This window comes from Sapajus apella, unplaced genomic scaffold (genome assembly GCF_009761245.1).
Source record: "Sapajus apella isolate SASKATOON/1434 unplaced genomic scaffold, GSC_monkey_1.0 scaffold2, whole genome shotgun sequence".
NCBI lineage: Eukaryota > Metazoa > Chordata > Mammalia > Primates > Cebidae > Sapajus > Sapajus apella.
This window is the reverse complement of record NW_022436942.1, coordinates 54,027,984-54,047,195: the sequence shown is the minus strand read 5'-3', so window position 1 is coordinate 54,047,195 and position 19,212 is coordinate 54,027,984. Positions and strand designations below refer to the sequence as shown.

At 38.7% G+C, this 19,212-nt stretch overlaps 1 protein-coding gene across 2 annotated transcripts in view; it reads right to left on the bottom strand.

Annotated features, from left to right (window-relative positions):
- The window catches only part of METAP2 (methionyl aminopeptidase 2), a 39,997-nt gene extending 23,788 nt beyond the window's left edge, over positions 1-16,209 (bottom strand). The window contains exons 1-4 of one of the 2 annotated variants that reach the window (XM_032298433.1): positions 15,934-16,209; positions 14,069-14,176; positions 8,584-8,649; positions 5,761-5,863 (exon numbers count right to left, since the gene is read on the bottom strand). In XM_032298433.1, coding sequence (XP_032154324.1) covers positions 5,761-5,863; positions 8,584-8,649; positions 14,069-14,176; positions 15,934-16,084 — 428 coding nt within the window. In that variant the 5' untranslated portion in view covers positions 16,085-16,209. The remainder of the gene's footprint in view (positions 1-5,760; positions 5,864-8,583; positions 8,650-14,068; positions 14,177-15,933) is intronic. The other variant, XM_032298441.1, reaches the window with a different exon arrangement.
- Positions 16,210-19,212: the final 3,003 nt, after the last annotated feature.

The window sequence follows — 19,212 nt, the reverse complement described above, 5'->3', positions numbered from 1 at the left end:
CAGTACACACCTGTAGTCCCAGCTACCTGCAAGGCTGAGGCATAAGAACTGCTTGAGCCTGGACGGCAGAGGTTGTAGTGAGCCAAGATTGCACCACTGCACTCCAGCCTGGGCAACAGAATGAGACTCCGTCTCAAAAAAAAACAAACAAAAAAAAACCCAGTAATAATAATAATTAAAATGTATGCATATATCACATAAAGTCCTTCCTCTAAAAACTGGTACTTAAAGGGTAAGAAATAAAGCACATATTAAGACTGCCTATAAAGCCGGGCGCGGTGGCTCAAGCCTGTAATCCCAGCACTTTGGGAGGCCGAGGCGGGTAGATCACGAGGTCAAGAGATCGAGACCATCCTGGTCAACATGGTGAAACCCCGTCTCTACCAAAAATACAAAAAATTAGCTGGGCATGGTGGTGCGTGCCTGTAATCCCAGCTACTCAGGAGGCTGAGGCAGGAGAATTGCCTGAACCCAGGAGGCGGAGGTTGCGGTGAGCCGAGATCGCGCCATTGCACTCCAGCCTGGGTAACATGAGTGAAACTCCCTCTCAAAAAAAAAAAAAAAAAAAAAAAAAAAGACTGCCTATAAGAAGGAACTATAGTTGATTCCCAGTTGATAGAGAAAACTCTTGTTACAGAATAGTATCACCTAATAAATGTAGAAGAAATAAAAGAATTAGAAATCTACCATTTTGCAGTTCCCAATGAAATAACCCATAAAAGCAAGGATCATCAGTGAAAAGTTAAGAAAAGGATATTCCTTTCTTCTCAAGTTTGCATAAACTAAATAAATAGAAAGGAAGAAAAGAAAGATAGACAGATAGATATTCCAAATGATACCAAAGTAGCCCCACAGATTACTTGGAAACTGCAAAAAGAAGAAAGTACCTTTAAAGGAAAAAAAAAAAAAAAAAAAAGATTTGGCTGTCACATTAATCAAGAGGTCAAACGCAATAAGACAGTAGGATAGCCTGATGTTACATCTAACATAACAGAATATGGTAAAATATGAAGGTCACAATCACTTATTTTATATCTCTCTCAAAAATGTTTAATCTAAATCTAAGTCCATTAATACCTAATTCCAGTTTACAGAAAACACAGATGTAGAGAAAAAAGTTTAACACCCCACAAAGGAACAATCGGAGAAATTCCAGAACACGAGACTTTCTACAACTGCCTGGTTTCTTCAAAGAGATGGGACACTGAAGAGAAAGAGAAAAAGGTGAGGACTCTAACCATATACAACGGAAACCTCAAGTGGATCCTGGTTTTAGAAAGCAAACAAACATTACTACAACTGTTAAAAATTAGTTTCAAACCTACTTGAAAGGATAAGGTGGGAGGATCACCTGAGCCCAGGAATTCTAAACCAGCCTGGGCAATATATCGACACCTCATCTTTAAAAAAAAAAAAAAAAAAGGTTTCAAGCTATGTGTGAGAAGCGTTGTTCAAAACAGTTATCTGGATATCCTCAAAACAACTTCCCACAAATTAATAATTACAAGAGGAAAAAAAATGCTATCAATACACTGGAGAAACTGGCTACTAATTTAAACAAACAATAAAAATTAACCACCACCAATAAGGAGCAAATTGACATTGTATGTCTCCACATATAACACCCTGAAAAGGATACTACATATATATTATCTAGTATCCCAGCCAAAAATGCACAGTCTGGCTCAGAAAAAAATACTATGCCGGGTGTGATGGCACACACCTGTAATCCCAACACTTTGGGAAGCCAATGCAGGAGGACTGCTTAAGCTCAGAAGTTCTAGGCTACAGTGGACTATGATCATGCCACTGTATTCCAGCCCAGCTAACAGAGTGAGACCTTGTCTCAAAACAAAACAAAAAAAGAAAAAATAAATTATATGTATACAGACTCACTGATTTAACATTTTTCACATTTGCCTTATATCTGTCTTCCAAGGAGAAAATGGAATGTTATTGGTATATGACAATATGCATACTTGTTAAATTCCATTGAAATAGAGAAGAATAAAACAAATGTGGCAAAACAAAGGAAATCTAAGTGAAAGGTATGTGGAAATTCTTTGTGCTATGCTTGTAGCTTTTCTGGAAGTATGAAATTATTTCAAAAGAAGTTTTTAAAAATACGCTTAACCTAGAAAAGCTTCACAGGTGAGTTATTTGTGATAATTCATTCAATTTCTGATAAAAGTTTATTAATAAGACAATGAAGGAAAGTTATAAACTATACCAAATCTGTAAGAATACTGAATCTGATCTATTCGCAAATAGTCAAAACTGGTTATATGAATGTAAAAAATATTGAGATTTATTAAAAAGCAAACACATCACACTATCTTATGCTTATTCTGTATTTCTCCAGGATAATATACAATACTGCAATATTTAAGAAAATTATTTTGAGAAGTATTATAAATTATAATTAATATCTTCCTTCATTATTTCAAAAACAGAAGTTATTCTACTTAATTTCAATAGAAGCTGAGACTAAGGAAAATGAATTTTTAGGTTTACAAAATCTCATTTTTTTCACGTATTAAATACCACTTCAAGTGTTCCACAATATTCACATTATTAAAAGTATTAAAAGTATTAACAATCTGTTAACTAGTATAAGAACTCAATGGCTTTCCTTCACTCTAGAAGTAAGTATAAAGAAACAGAAATGAGATTAAAATACTTCACTCACATCACTAACAAAAACCATGAAACACTTAAGAGTAAATTTAACTAAAAAGGGCTAGGACCTAACTAAAAAAAAAAAAATTCAATACGTGGAAAAAAAAAAAGTACCAAAAACATCCCATGACATTGGATAAGACAAGATGATAAAACTGTTAATTTTCAGAAACTAACACACAAATATAAATGCAATTCTGATGAGAATTTTAACAAGGACATTTGCGTGTGTGTGTGTGTGTGTAAGGCTACATGACCGAGAGTAGCTAAGAAAAGTGTTAAAAAGAATTGTTTGGGATATCAAATCAAAATAGTGTTGGCATAAGAACAAATGAAGAGATCAGTGGAGCAGAGTAAATAATCCAAAAACTGATTCCATTACATACATGGGAATATAGCATGTGACAAATATGGTCATTCAATTCAGTAGGAGGAACTAATTAATAAAAAATAAACTAGCCAGGCATGGTGGCTCACGCCTGTAATCCCAGCACTTTGGGAGGCCGAGGCAGATGGATCACTTCAGGTCAGGAGTTCCCAGACCAGTCTGACCAACATGGTAAAACCCCATCTCTGCTAAAAATACAAAAATTAGCTGGGTATGATGGCACACACCAGTTATCCCAGCTATTCGGGAGGCTGAGGCAGGAGAATCACTTGAACCCGGGAGGCGGAGTTTCTGCAGTGAGCAGAAACAGTGCCATTGCACTCCAGCCAAGGAAACAAGAGCAAAACTCTATCTCAGAAAAAAAAGATGTAATAAAACACAAAATAGATGTGCAAGAAAATCTGAGAGATTATTGGGAATTCAGAAATATTAAACATGGACACATAACGCATTTAAAATCTTAAGACATTGGGTGTGGTGGGTCACGCCTGTAATCCCAACACTTTGGGAGACTGAGGCGGGCAGATCACGAGGTCAGGAGATTGAGACTATCCTGGCCAATATGATGAAACCCCGTCTCCACAAAAATTAGCTGGGCGTGGTGGCATATGCCTGTAATCCCAGCTAATCTGGAGGCTGAGGCAGAAGAATCACTCAAATCAGGGAGTCGCAGGTTGCAGTGAGCCGAGATCACACCACTGGACTGCAGCCTGGCAAGAGAGCAAGACTCCATCTCAAAAAAAAAAAAATTTTTTTTATTTTAAAAATAAAAAAAATAAAACTGGGAAAAGCAAAAGGTATCATAAACAAAGCCTACAATGAAAAGTTGCTCAAAATCACTAGTAGTTTTAAGAATCAGAAATTATTAATCTATTCTTTGATTAATCAATCTCACACCTAAAAAATTACTTCAGAATATAACTACCAATATATGAGAGAGAGAGAGAGAGAGAGAGAGAGAGAGAGAGAGAGAGATACACTACGTATCTAGCTACCTATTTACCTAAGGAGGTCTACTACAGAATGGTTTACAGTGGCAAAAATTATTGCAGACAAAGCAAATGGCCATCAACTAGAGAATGGTGAAATAAAGTGTGGTACACTCACACCATGGAATATTATGAAGCCATTCAAGATAATAATAGAAGTATTCTAATTGACTTGGAGGAACTTCCATTAGTTAGCACTGAATGAGAAAAGGAAGGCCGAAGAACATGTGCCTATGTTTCCATTTTTGTAAAACAAACAATGATCAAACATTCCCTTACATAGACAGATGTATACATATATGAGCATAGAAAAAATATGGAAGGCTACCTGCTAGGTGGTTAACATGGGTCTGGAAGGAAGGAAAAGAAGAGGGAACAGCAAAAAAAAAAAAAAAAAAAAATTAAGAGATTATATTTAAAAATAAATGTGATCACATCATGTGTACTATAAGAATTTATTAATGTAAAATTATCTGTATCTGCGACATTTTTAAAATAGGTGTTTTAAGATAGGGACAACTGATGATTTCAAATTCAAAGAAAAGAAGCCCATGCCATAAAATGCCAGAATTTTACAGACTTATCCTCTAAGAACATTCATAATTGGAAACAAGGGAGCAGGTGACAATGTTAACAGTACGTTCTTTTTTCTTTTCTTTTTTATGTTTAAAGAAAAATAATGGTGTCTTTACAGGCCAACAAAACAAGAGCTACAGTAGAAGCTTTCTTAACCAATGATTGCAACCACTGGATTAAGCAAAACTCTTAACTCCCTCTGTAAAACATACTGATCAATGTTCATGGTATAAAAATGGCGACTGACAGGTTCCTATTCTGAATGACAGCAACTAGCTTGCTTTATGTTCACTATGCATCTACTCTTCTAAGTGTTTTTCATACATCATTCTTCACAACCCTGCAGAGTGCCCATTTTATGGATGAGGAAATGAAAGTACAGATGTGATAATTACTTGCCCAAGTCACAAAGCTAGTAAGTGTTAGAACTGGGATTCAAATGCAGATAGTTTGGTCCCAGCTTCCATGCTTTCAATATGTCTACATAATGCCACTTCTGCTAACCATCTGAAATGTATCCTTACAGGACACCTTGAAGAATCAGGTGAATTTGTTCTCAAGACTGTTTAAGTGATCTGTACTTGTTACAGTAATTATGTGATCTAATAATGTTACATAAAAAAAACTTTCCATGAAAACTGTCCTGATAAATCTCAATAAGGTTAAGTCATCAAAAAATACTTCTGTCAAATTAAGTGTAGGTAAAAACAATCAAAAGGTTTCAGGGAAAAAAAAGTAAAGATATAGCAGGCATCAACCCTTACATCACACTCAGAAACCCAAAATGGAATTGTAGAGAATGCTACAATTCTCTACAATTGGGGGGGGGCAGGCAAGTGCTAATCTATACCCAAATTTGAAGAGAGGTGAAAAACGAATTTGTTTACATTAACTTTTATCTACAAGAATTTTTATTTTGTGATCCTCGGTTTAAGATAATTTTTAAATTAACCAACCCGTTATTGGTCCCAATCATTTTGGGTAAGAGGGCTTCTACTGCATCTTCTTCACAAGAAATTTACAAGCATTTATAAAGTAGTGGAGCAAAGCTCTAAGGAACGTCAAATCTGTTTATTGCTAAGCTACAATTGCCAAAAGTTAAACTGGAAGTGATTTGATGATCCTTACCCATCTTGTGTGGGTGGGTATTCGCATTCTTGTCCTTTGGGAAATACACCATTAGGATACAGGTCACATATTGGAACTGAGGGAGGGTCTGTTTGAACTTTTGCTGTGAGATACAAATAAAGCATTAACTTCTGTAGTTATAAACAAAATTAAGCAGTTATTAGAGTTTTCTCAGTTCCTAATGGTTGTTATATGTTCTGATTTTAAGGAACCTCCTCCTTGCTGTCACAGTTGAGAACAGAAGACACTTCAACATGCTGGACACCTCCTCACTGATTTATTGCTGCTTGGGAAAAGAAATTTTTAACTCCTCAGAACACCACTATGTATTTAAACGGTATATGCCTTCACAAAAAGCACACTTCTAATGTTTCCATCTTCATTCACTATACTAGAGATGAAATAGCACAGAGACATTGGGTTTCAAAACACAAACCAAAGTAATAAGTCGTCCTATAGCAATAAAATAAAAATATAAACCTAATATATATTAATCAAGCACAACTATTATTTCAAGGGCATATTAGGTATAAAAGTTAAGAGCATATATAATCAATTCTGGTCTTCTGAAATCTTGATTTTTGTCAAAGTATTTTATTACCCCAACTTTATCTCATCTACAAATCTGATAAAGATGCCTTTTGTATTGTGCATAAATTACATAAGGGACTCAAAAAGATCATTAGAGAAAAAACATAGATTTTGTAATCAAAATATCAAAGTTGAAATCTAGTCTTTACCACTTATTAGCTGTGACTTGAACAAATGACTAAATAGTACCAAGCCTCAGTTTCCTCATCTACAAAATGAACGATCAGATGAAATCTTGGATAATCTTTGAAATTATAATGTACTACATCCAAGTTATTACATAAAACTATGAATTATCTATAATAATCTGTACTATAGTTATCATTAACTATCATTTATGATTTTTCCACTGTATAGATGAGGAAAATGAGGACAGTGAACTGCCCATGACTATATTTTTTGGTTTGTTCCAGAAATGATTCAAGAAGTCCACCAGGATACAAAAAATAAACAAGTCAGACATTCAAAGTAAACTAGCAAAAACCAAAACAAGAACAACATAAAATAGTGCTTGAAATAAGACCAACACAAAACCACACATTTGGCTCTAGGCCCTTTAGTAGCCAACATTTAAAAAAAAAAAAAAAAAAAAAAAGTCATTTACACAGGTCACAATGTTTCTGAGATAAAGTAGACTGATACTCAGAAAAAAACACAATTATCCTTGATACTAAGCAGAAAAAAAAGAAGTAGCTCTAGAGAGTGCTCATAAATAAATATAATAAACAGTACATTTAACAACATCCTCAGAGGAAGCACAACAAAGGTTAATGGCATCATATTTAAACACCTGTCAGAAGAATTCTATCAAGTGCAAATATAAAACAGTCCTCTAACAACACTCCTCCCTGCTGGTCTGCCTTCATATGGGAGCAATTGTAGAGTTCCTGGAGAAACAGGTATGGCTTTTTTTTTTTTTTTTAGAAATCGGTGTCTCTTAAGTAATTCTCAGGTAATACTATTTCTCATAGCCAAACTGTTAATGATTTTTTTTTAGTAGAAAGAATAGGACATTATAGCCCCTAGAAGATTCCTGGAATGCAAGTATCCTGTGCTCAGCAAATACAGACTCATGTGCCCTCACAGGCTACAAGAATAGTTGACATCCTCATCTAAGAGTAGAAGGATCTAGTAAGGATGGATGTCTGAACACAAAGAAGGCTATCCTACCTCCACCTAGAGAATAGGTGAATGACTATCAAACCCCCAAAATTCTGATTCATAAAATTTTAGCCTGAAAAATTTTAAAGGAAGGCATAACCAGACATTCAGCGGTCTCCAACAGCCCAAATGGCATCTAAGATTAAAACTTACACGTTGTGATCCTCAACCCAACCTTTCTTCCTCAATACTATGAAATCTCCCCTTAGTCTCACTAATATATTTTCAGGTCCCTGATGATGTTTGGTTGTGCCATTTATAGAAACTCAAAACAAGTAGGACATTTTATACAAATCTGATAGTACAATATAAAAGTTATAATCAATAATAAAGTCTCACCATATGCACACATTTTAAATAATGGGACTCCTCTTTAAATATTCATGAAGAATCTCATAATTTAAAAGCTGGAAGGTAAATTACAAACAACGTTTACCCTACCACCACAGTGGCACCACTTTAGCCATTCCTGACAGAATTTTTTAAATTATGCAAGTTTTAAATCATAAAATTTTTAGAAACTCATCCCTAACTTGCAGTAAAATGCAACCAATTCACATTGACATCCCTTAGCTAACAGCTAAAGAAAATACAGGATTGTTAAGCCAAAGTTATTTTCTAAATAATTATTAGTTTCACTAAAATCTGCTTCTATTAAGCCTAAGTTTATTTCCCTGACATATATCAGGACCTTAAGCAACTTCAAACCTGTGGGTGAATAACCACTTCTTTTTTTTTTTTTTGAGACAGAGTCTCACTCTGTCACCCAGGCTGGACTGCAGTGACATGACCTTGGCCACTCAACCTCCACCTCCTGTGTTCCAGTGATTCTCCCGCCTCAGCCTCCCAAGTAGCTGGGATAACAGGTGTGAGCCACCACACCCGGCTAATTATTGTATTTTTAGTAGAAACAGGATTTCACCATGTTGGCCAGGCTGGTCTTGAACTCCTGACCTCTGGTGATCCAACCGCCTTGGCCTCCCAAAGTGCTGGGATTTCAGGCATAAGCCACCGCACCCGGCCAAATAACCACTTCTAATATACCAAGTAAGATTAACTTAAGTCACTAACGTCCTCTCTTCTTCTTCTTCTTTTTCTTCTTCTTTCCAGTTGTTCCATCTCCATCACCATCTCCATCTAAGAAAAGAAATTTCAAATACATGTTCATTTAAACCTCGTAAACAGAGGGACAAAGCAAGTACAAACAGCCAAATATTTGGTCTATTCAATAAATGAATAAATGTTAGTTTATCTTGTTTACATTTATTCTCTCACTGAAACAAGAAATAGGAAGCAGCTGCCAGGTGTGGTGGCACGTGCCTACAGTCCCAGCTACTTGGGAAGCTGAGGTGGGAGGATCACTTGAGCCCAGGAGTTGGAATCCAGCTTGGGCAACATAGTGAGACTCCATCTCTAAAAAATTTAGAAACAGAAAGCAGCAGTTTAGCAAAGTGGAAGGTAACATGGTCTAGGACTTCCACAGGTTAAATCATATGAAAACGCTAATACTTGACCTTTTTTTTTTTTTTTTTTTTGAGATGTAGTTTCACTCTTGTTGCCCATGCTGGAATGCAGTGGCATGATCTCAGCTCACTGTAACCTCTGCCTCCCAGGTTCCAATGATTCTTGTGTCTCAGCCTCCGAAGTATCTAGGATTACAGGTGTGTGCCACTATGCCTGGCTAATTTCGTATTTTTTAGTAAAGATGGGGTTTCATCATGTTAACCAGGATGGTCTCAAAACTCTGACTTTAAGTGATTCACCGGCCTTGGCCTACCAAAGTCCAGGGATTTCAGGCGTGAGCCACTGTACCCAGTCTCAAAAATCACCATTTCTTATATTCATCTTATGAAATTATCAGAAACCTAGCAGGCAAAAGAGAACAGTAGAAATACAAATATTAGGCTAGGTACAGTGGTTCACACCTGTTAATCCGAGCACTTTGGGAGGCCGAGCCAGGTGGATCACTTGAGCCAGGAGTTTGAGACCAGTCTGGACAATATGGTGAAAATCTATTTTGTACTCTATTAAAAGTACAAAAAATTAGCCAGGGGTGGTGGTGTGCACCTGTAGTCCCAGCTACTCGGAAAGCTGAGGTGTGGGAGGGTCACCTGACCCGGGGAAGTCAAGGCTGCAGTGAGCTGAGATCAAGCCACTGCACACCAGCCTGGGTGACAGAAGAGTGATCCTGTATCAAAACAACAGCAACAAATCCAAAATACAAATATTGCTGACTTATTATGGATTTTAGATTCAAAAGCCTAATCAAAAGCACATGAAAAATTATAATCTAATTCACATATCCTCCACTATACCATTAATAGTAACCTTCACTCCATTAAATGTTTGTTGAGTTCTTTAGTGCCAGGTAAAAGGGACAGAAAAATAAACAAGATAGTTTCTGTTCTGGAAAAACAACAGTTTTTTCCAGGCTAAAATTGGTTATGTATCTTGAAGTATTTGTTTCAGTTTGTGACTAGTGTATGTGACTAGTGCTACATACTAGTGTAGTGCTACATACACTAGTCACAACCCAAAACAAATACTTCCAAGATAACACAACCAACTTTAAACATACGCTAAAAATCTTTTCATCTGTGTGACCTTAGGCAAGTTATTTAGTCTCTCTCTACCCTGGTTTCTTCATCTTTAAAATGGAACAAAAATGTCCTTCTTTGATACTTTCATCCTTTTGAAGCTAATTACCTTATTCAATATCCAGTGTCTGTATACAGTACAGAATAACAGCCAAAATTTATTGAACTAACTTTGTGCCAGGATGGCAGCAGAGCTGGGATCTGAATATTAAACTATTTATGTTTATGGCTCCAACCACTATACCATGTTGTAATTTGTGTTTTTACATGTCCGTTTTTCACAGCATCCCAGCATATTCTTCATAGGAGAAATGGTTGTTTTTTGTTTGTTTCTTTTTCTGTAACAGGGTCTCGCTCTGTTGCCCAAGCTGGAGTACAGTGGCAGGATCACAGCTCACTGCAGCCTCAACCTCCCAGACTCAGGAAATCCTCCCACCTCAGCCTCCTGAATAGCTGAAATTATAGGCACGCACCACTACAACCAGCTAATGTTTTCAATCTTTTGCAGAGAGAAGGTCTCACTAAGTTGCCCAGACTGGTCTTGAACCGCATCTCAGCCTCCCAAGTGCTGGGATTACAGGCATGAACAACCAGGCCCCACCAACAGAAGCTGTTTATGTTTATTTGTATTAATACTAGGCCCAAATCAATTGATATCTGTTGAATGACAACTGGAAATCCACATTAAAAAAAAAAAAAAAAAAAACCTCAAGCTTTCAAACTTTGCCTTGCATCATCTAGAAAAATTAATTCTAAATGAGCCATAGACCTAAACATAAAAAGAGGTGATTATTATTTTAGGGAAATTATATGTTGGATATATATACACACACATACATATATATATGTTGGATATATATACACATATATCATACATATATGATGTATGTATATATCCAACATTAAAAATTAATGAGCCTGACTCAAAATATATTGAATGAATTATCTCCAGCACACTGTTAGATGCCCACAGGATCAACTTTTTATATGAATACCCCAGTTTCTAATTCAGCACATCTAAAATTAAACTTAGTACCCTCTTCTTTGCCTCCAAACCTCTCCCTCAGTGACTGACTGGCTCTTTCCCAACTTCATTATTTCAGTCAACAGCACCAACATTCTGTCATACAAGTTCAAACTCCCAGAGTCCACTAATGCCTTACTCCTGCTCCCCAGAATGTAAGTCTCCAAGTCTTTTGAATTCTGCTTCCACGCTACTGTTCACTGGATCCTTCCTTTCCATTTCTATTTATGACTATCAGTTTACATCTTCATTACCATATGCCTAGGCTATTTCTAAGAGGACTCCAAAATGATCTCCTTGCCTTTCCTATACACCTCTCTAAACAACCCTGTATATAGATAAAACCTAAATTATTCTTTCATAACATTCCTTTTTTTGTTGTTTAAGAGACAAGGTCTCACTATGTTACCCAGGTTGGAGTGCAGTGGCTAGTCACAGGTGTTTTCATAGCATACTGAAGCCCCCTGGACTCAAAGATCCTCCTGCCCCAGCCTCCCAAGTAGCTGGGATTATAGGCACTAGTCACCATGCTTGGCTCATAACATTTCTTAAAAATCCTCAAAGACTTCATAAATCCATACCTTGCATGGCAAGCTTATATTATCACCATGCTTCAAATACTTTCGCAGCATTACCCCAACCCAAAATGGTGGTTTCTTCTGTTTGGTTTTACTCAAGTTCTATTCCTTCCAATGAGCCTTCCTTCAGCTTTCAGCTCACAATTGTACCACCAAATTTCAATAAATTTTTATTACAGGTACCCAAATACCTTTTCACCTCTCGGTTTTGTCTGTCTACCACATAGTTTTCTTTTTTATTTTTTCTTATTTTTTTGAGACAGATTTTCACTCTTGTTGCCCAGGCTGGAGTGCAATGGCACAATCTCATCACTGCAACCTCCACCTCCCAGGTTCAACTGATTCTCCTGCCTGAACCTCCCGAGTACCTGGGGTTACACATGCCCACCACCATGCCCAGCTAATTTTTTGTATTTTTAGTAGAGATGGGTTTTACCATGTTGGCCAGGCTGGTCTTGAACTCCTGACCTCAGGTGATCCACCCACCTTGGCCTCCCAAAGTGCTGGGATTACAGGCATAAGCCACCACACCCAGCCTAGTGTTCCATTAGGAGAAAGATCTTGAAACACTAGCTTTCCACTCCCTCAAAGACCTCTTGTAACAACAGATAGGTAGTATTGACTTACCCTGATTACTGAAATAAAAAACTACAAAAATTCCTAAAATCTTCTTTAATACATTGAAGATTTCCAACCTGATGGGGCAACTTTGTAGAGGTGTAACAGAACAAGATACACTTCAAGATTAGCATTGTGATTTCTTGGGGGGAGGGGGGTAGAAATTGGGTATCACTATGTTGCCCAGGTTGGTCTCGATTACAGGCATAAGCCACCACACCCAGCCAGTATTTTTTAACTAGCCCAACAAGCTCAGGAAGCATTATGATATTGGACATATAGTGGGGCTACAGCAACCTATCATATTGCCTTGAATTTTACAGAACATTTTCTTAAGAGCTCAAAATATGTTCATAATCTGAAGCATAAGCCAACGTAGAATGGAAAAGATTTAAGGAAGAGAAAAGCTAATAATTCCCTTGAGTCTTGGCACTTTACTCCACCAAATGTTCACTATAAGCTTCTTGAAGGCAGAGAACATATCATTCTAAAGGAAAACAATTACTCTACATTACCCTAACACAACAATTAAAGTACAGCCCCAACTAATGGTTAAAGACATAACCCCAGGTTGGTGGTACTTGAGGTAGAACAGTTGTTCATGGCAGCAGGCAACTACAAATAAAAAGAATGGGAAAGCGCCATTTTTCCCCTGCCAAAGAGGCTGGGGAATAGTAAGTTTTCTTACCTATCTCTTCCTTCACTGTTTTACTGGATAATATCAATTAGCAGTTGCTGTCTAAAAAAAAAAAAATCGTATTGTACCCAAACACCCACAAGGAGCTAGGGTCAAAGAATTTATAGTAAAATTTAGTGCACTCCTATATGATCCTTCAAGAATAAAAGAGGTAGTTTTGGAACAGAGAGTAAAAGGAACAGGCCAGATACAGTTGCTCAAGCCTGTAATCCCAGCACTTTGGGAGGCTGGGGCGGGCAGATGACTTGAGGTTAGGAGTTCAAAACCAACCTGGCCATCATGGTGACACTCTGTTTCTACTAAAGACACAAAAAAATTAGCTGGGCATGTGGCAGACACCTGTAATCCCAGCCACTTGGGAGGCTGAGGCAGGAGAATCGCATGAGTCCAGGAGACAGAGGTGACAGTGAGCCTAGATCACACCACTGCACTCTAGCCTGTGTGATAGAGTGAGACTCAGTCTCCAAAAAAAAAAAAAGAAAGAGAGAGAGTAAAAGGAACAAACTTGCAATCAAGCACTAGGTTTGAAATTCTGGCTCTATTCTACGCATACCAGCTGTGTCACTCTGGGTAAATCACATAACTACCACTTCCCTACCTATAAAATGAGATGGCTAGGTAAAGCCATGAGGGGCTTGGTATAGTCAAAACAAATAGGAAAAGACAGTCCATTACTAAAAAACAAAATTCTTGAGTATCTAAGCACACGTAGGTTACTTTGCTTGGTTTTGTGAGGTTTAAATGTAAATGTATGTGAAAAGTATTAGTTAAATAAACAGTCCCTCAATCTTATTAATACGAACTACTTTGCCTTCTACCAAGTATATTTTTAAAATTTGAGATGTGTACTATCTGAACAGCTAATGAACATACTGAACTTTTTCAAAACTAGCTAATAAATACCTTTTCCTTAAAATCTGTGACACTGAGGCTCTAACAAGTGAAATGTCAGAAAAAAAGACCATATGGATAAATAAATTTTGATTAAGGACCGTCACATGTTCTAGCTTTTCTAATGACAAAGATCAAATTAACCATTTACCTTCATCATCTTCATCTCTTTCTTTATCCTCCAATGCTTGTCTTTCCAACTGTCTTGCTACTTCATCCACTGAGGCTCCTGATTCTTTATCAGGTTCCTGTTGCCCTGCTGATCAAAATAAAATAGCAGAAATTAAATCTAATACAGACATTTTCCCACTAGAATATGCTCTAATGATCCTGGAAAACTTACAAATCCTTTCCTCAGGAAACAAAAACAGAAACATTATTATCAACATAACAAAATTTGTTTAATGACAGAAAAATCTTCCATACCAACACAGTACTGCCCATTCATTAATTTACTCAACAAAATATCCATTACACACACTAGTAGCTAAAAGATAACAAAAGTATAAACTGGTCTCTATCCTCAAGTAGTTTAACTTTTAATAGTAGTCAGCAACTAGACTCAACAACTACTTAAAATTACCAGATAGGTAATAAATGCTGAAGGCCTTAGGAAGAAGAATCATGTGCCACACCCCAGGGCAGCCTGGTTTCATGAAGATATGATGGGCTGGGTAAAGTCAAAATAAATAGGCAAAGATAGACCATTACTAAAAAAGCAAAATGCTCGAATATCTAAGCACAAAACCCGGCCCCTGCTCTGGAAGTGATTATAACCTACCTATCGGAGCAATATGTTACATGTATTGATAGTATCAGGTGGCATGAAATGAAGTGACATTCTGGCTACTGGAGAGAATTCATATTAAGAAATACAACTGTTAAAAATACATTAGGATCAGTCAGCTGAACACCTTACAAGACAAACAGCAGTGTTTCGATTTCACTCGAAATCCAGGAACAGCCACCAGAGTATTTCCTGGGATTAAATTTTGCTCTGGAAGAGTTCCAGCAACGCTACAACTCTCCTTCCATTCCCATCTAATCAAAATTTCAGAAAGATGAATATTAGCTCTCTTCGACCTCTCTCAATTCCATCTTAATCGCTTTTGACTTCTCCGTTTTTCTGTTTCTCTGGCGATTTTAATTAGAAACAAGTAAAAATAATTTTTCTCAAGGTGAAGGAGCTTGGGCAGCAAAACCACAGACTTCTCAAAACACTTAAGTTCCCAGCTCATAATATCCAACTTTCGGCAGTTCTCCTTGCCTTACCAGTGGATTCGGAAGTTAAGGGCTGAGAAGTTCCGTTCTGGGCCACAGAATATTCTATCTGCACTGCCTGCGAGTGGCATTATAATTCAGGTCTAAAGGCTCTAAAGCTTGGCGATGCTGTGGGATTAGGCAGGTGAAAATTCGTATCACCACCACAAATTCTGCCATTAATGACGTGAGCGCGCGGGCATACACATATGTACACACACCCCAAAACTGCAGGCTGCAACAACCACCCCAACGTGAACCGGGCTGGTGGGGGGAGATGTGTTCTCCATCACATCTGACCACCCCACCCCCACCCTCAAAGAAAATATGTCCTAGCTTGCTCCAGCAAACCAGCAAAGACGCGGCAGTACGGGTCAAAATCGGATTTTTGAGACGGCGGCCAAACCGCGCAGAAGACGGTAAGGCTGTGCTCTGTGCACGAGCTCAAGACCGTGCCACGATGTGCGTGGGAGCTGAGTTCTGGTAACACAGGGGCTCCGGCCCAGAGATCCCAGAGGTGCCACACACCAACCTCAGGTACTCTTTTCTCCCCTACAAGCACTCTGGTCCCATAGGAGAAGATGACGCCTCGTCTCGGGACTAGGAATCTATAGCCCAGCTTTGCCAACCTGTCGGGCCTAAGAACCAGTCTAGTCTGGGGCTCGGGAGCCCGAGTCCCGGCCCCCTTCTCCCGGCCTGAGCCAAACCGTTCAGCCATTCCTGGCGGGCACTGGGAAAACATAAAACTCCCTTTACCTGCACCAGCCCCTTTGCTCTTCTTCTTCTTCCGTCTTTTTTTCTTGGCTGCTTCCTCAGCCGTAGAGGCAGCTCCCTCTTCCCTGTCGTCTGGATCCAGGTCGCCATTCAGGTGGCTCCCGGAGGCCGCTGCCTCCTCCACACCCGCCATGTTGCCCGAGAGAGCGCGAGGGAATGAGACGGAACTGCGAGGGCCCGCTCCTTCTTCACCCGCCTACACCAGCCACGCCGGAAGCTGCTCTCGATGATAGGGACGCAGGGAATGCTGGGACGGTGGAGGACTTGGCTGAGGGTGTCGGATTGAAGCCTCAGCCTGGCTGCAGTCAGCTGGGGCCCGATCCGACTGCTGCTTCGTCTCGTGCCTCAGGCATTTCTGGTGGAAATCCTCTCGTGCAGGGTGAAGTCTAAAGGGAAGCTTGAGCTCTAGAGTCAGCTAGAGATGCCTGTGGAGAAGGGCAACCCGCGATAGCAAGCGGCGTCTCTGCTGGAACGGAAATGTTTTACATTTGAGTTTTTATAAATCGCACAGGCAGCGGGGAAACGGGCTAAGAAATATGTTCACTTGTACACATTTCTACTGTCATGACTCCACATATCTTTTAAATCTAAAAGATTTAATCAAATCTGCGTTGATATTCACAATCACAGCTCTCTGCGGGGGTGTCTAGGCACTGGAGAGAATTTTGGAAGCTGGAGTTCCGTGTTAGTTTCTTGAACTACTCAACCCTCGACAGTTCAAGATGGGATTCCCTGACACTCCGCTCACTTTCCGACTCAGGACGAGAATGACAGATTCTGACACACGAGGACACGGTCTCTCTCATTAATGCAAAAGATCACACCCCGTTTTCTCTATTTCCGGACACCGTTCTTTTGGATTTAGGACGTTTCACCAGAAACTAAATTTTGTCCGTTTCTTTACCTCTTATGTTTTGAACCTCAGGTTCAAACCGCAGTTTGAGATTTGGTTTGTGGAGTAAGTGGATTGTGATTGGCGCCTGCACCAACTTCTCAATTTCTCCTGAATATGGCTTTGTCCACCTAGAAAGTTTAGGTGTTTTCACTAGTTTTAAACTAGGCACCAAGCTTCATGGCCATCAAAATGTCTTTAAGAGCCTTCTTGCCAGTGGATTTATAGTAAACCTCACACAGGCTCTAACCGCAGCTGCATAAATGTACATCTTCTGTCTTAAAGATTCAGGCAGCACCTATTCAATAGTACTAAAAACTGCTTCTCTTATTCCTTTAGATATCTTTATTTATCTCTCTAAATCTATCCCTATTTAGATTTTAAATTGTTTTCCCTAGTTGATGGCTAGCAATAAAAAAGTTGGTAAAGCAAACATAATACCAAAAAAATAGAGGTAGCTTCCATGTGTCCAAGTCCTTTAAAATACCCAGCAAGATCCAGCCACGCCTACTTCTCCAGTGTCTCGGCTCTCAGAGCTCTTTCTGACCTCGGAGCATTTCAAACTCACTTTTGTCTCGGCTCCTGTTTGCTTGGCAGGCATAGTCACTCATTCACTCATTCATCCATGCGTTCAATGCCTAGTATAAACCTAGATTTGGCAACATTTAGAGAGCAAAAACAAAGATAATCCTTGTCATCATAGAGCCAGTTAACAAAAATAGACGTCAAGCAATAATGCTAATAAAAGCAAATTTACAAGTGTTGCTATGAAAGCATATTACAAGGGGACTTGCCTAGGTAGGACGGTCTGGTAGAGTTCCCCTGAGGAAGTAGCAATTAGGCTGAGATCTGAAGAATGAATAGGGAAAGGGGAGGGGAAAGGTTTAGAGAGAGTTTTGTTTTGCTTTGTTTTGTTTGTTTGTTTTGAGATGGAGTCTCGCTGTATCACCCAGGTTGGAGTGTAGTGGCACGATTTCAGCTCACTGCAACCTCCACCTCACAGGTTCAAGCTATTCTCCTGCCTCGGTCTCCCAAGTAGCTAGGACTACAGGCACATGCCACCACACCCAGCTAATTTTTGTATTTTTTTGGTAGAGACAAGGTTTCACCATATTGATCAGGCTGGTCTCAAATTCCTGACCTCAAGTGATCCACCTGCCTCCCTTAATATTTATTTTTACTTTGTATTTTTTTCTGAGATGGAGTCTTGCTCTGTTGCCCAGGCTGGAGTGCAATGGCGCGATCTCAGCTCACTGCAGCCTACGCCTCCCAGATTCAAACAATTCCCCTGACTCAGCCTCCCAAATAGCTGGGACTACAGGCACACATCACCACACCCAACTAAATTTTGTATTTTTAGTAGAGACGGGGTTTCACCATGTTGGTCTCAAACTCCTGACTCAGGTGATCCACCCGCCTCAGCCTCCCAAAGTCCTGGGATTATAGGCGTGAGCAACTGTGCCCAGGTCTCTTAAGTATTTTAATGGTGAGGAGACAGCTAAACTGATGAGATTTGCAATTAACATGATTAGGTTTTGAAAATATCACCATGGCTGCAGTGTACAGAGTAGAGCTGAGGGTGGCCAGAATTAATGCAGGGAGATCAGCTTAGAGGCTATTAAAGTCAGTAGATTACAGTGGCTTGAAAGGGAGTGATGATGCATGTGACCAAAAAATGAATAAATTTAAGAGATATGTGGGAGATAAAATAGGCAAGACTTGGTGATGAGTCATATAAGGGATTTGAGGGAGAAGAAGATATCAAGGAAGCCCCTTAGTTGTGTGCTGGTGAAATTGGATTGACTGGTAATGTAATGTAAATAGCAGTGATAGAAAAACATTTCAGATTTGAAAGGGAAGATTATGAGCTAGATGTGAGACATGCTGAGTCTGAGGTGTCTTGGGGCATTAAAGTGGAGATGTGAAGAAAGCGAACTGTAAGGAAGTGGAGATCAAAAGAATAGTTGGAGCAGATATAAAAATGTGAGTCATCAGCTAATAGATGAGAATTGGAACTTTGACACAGATAAGACCGTCCAGCAAGGGAATCTAGACGTGAGTCTATACCTGTACTGCACAAAATGATGACCACCTACCATGTTGCTACTGAGCACTTAAAATGCTGCTAGTCCAAATTGAGTCATGCCATAATTTAGAATACACACTGAATTACAAAAACTTAATACAAAAATATTAAAGTCTCTCAATAATGTTGTATTTATTACTTATTGTGATAATTTTTATATAAAGTTAAATAAAAACATTAAGATTGATTGTTAATGATGTTTCTTTTTAGTTTTTAAAATGTGACTACAATATGTCTAAACATCCTGCTAAAAAAAAAATAAAAAATAAAAATAAAATGTGGC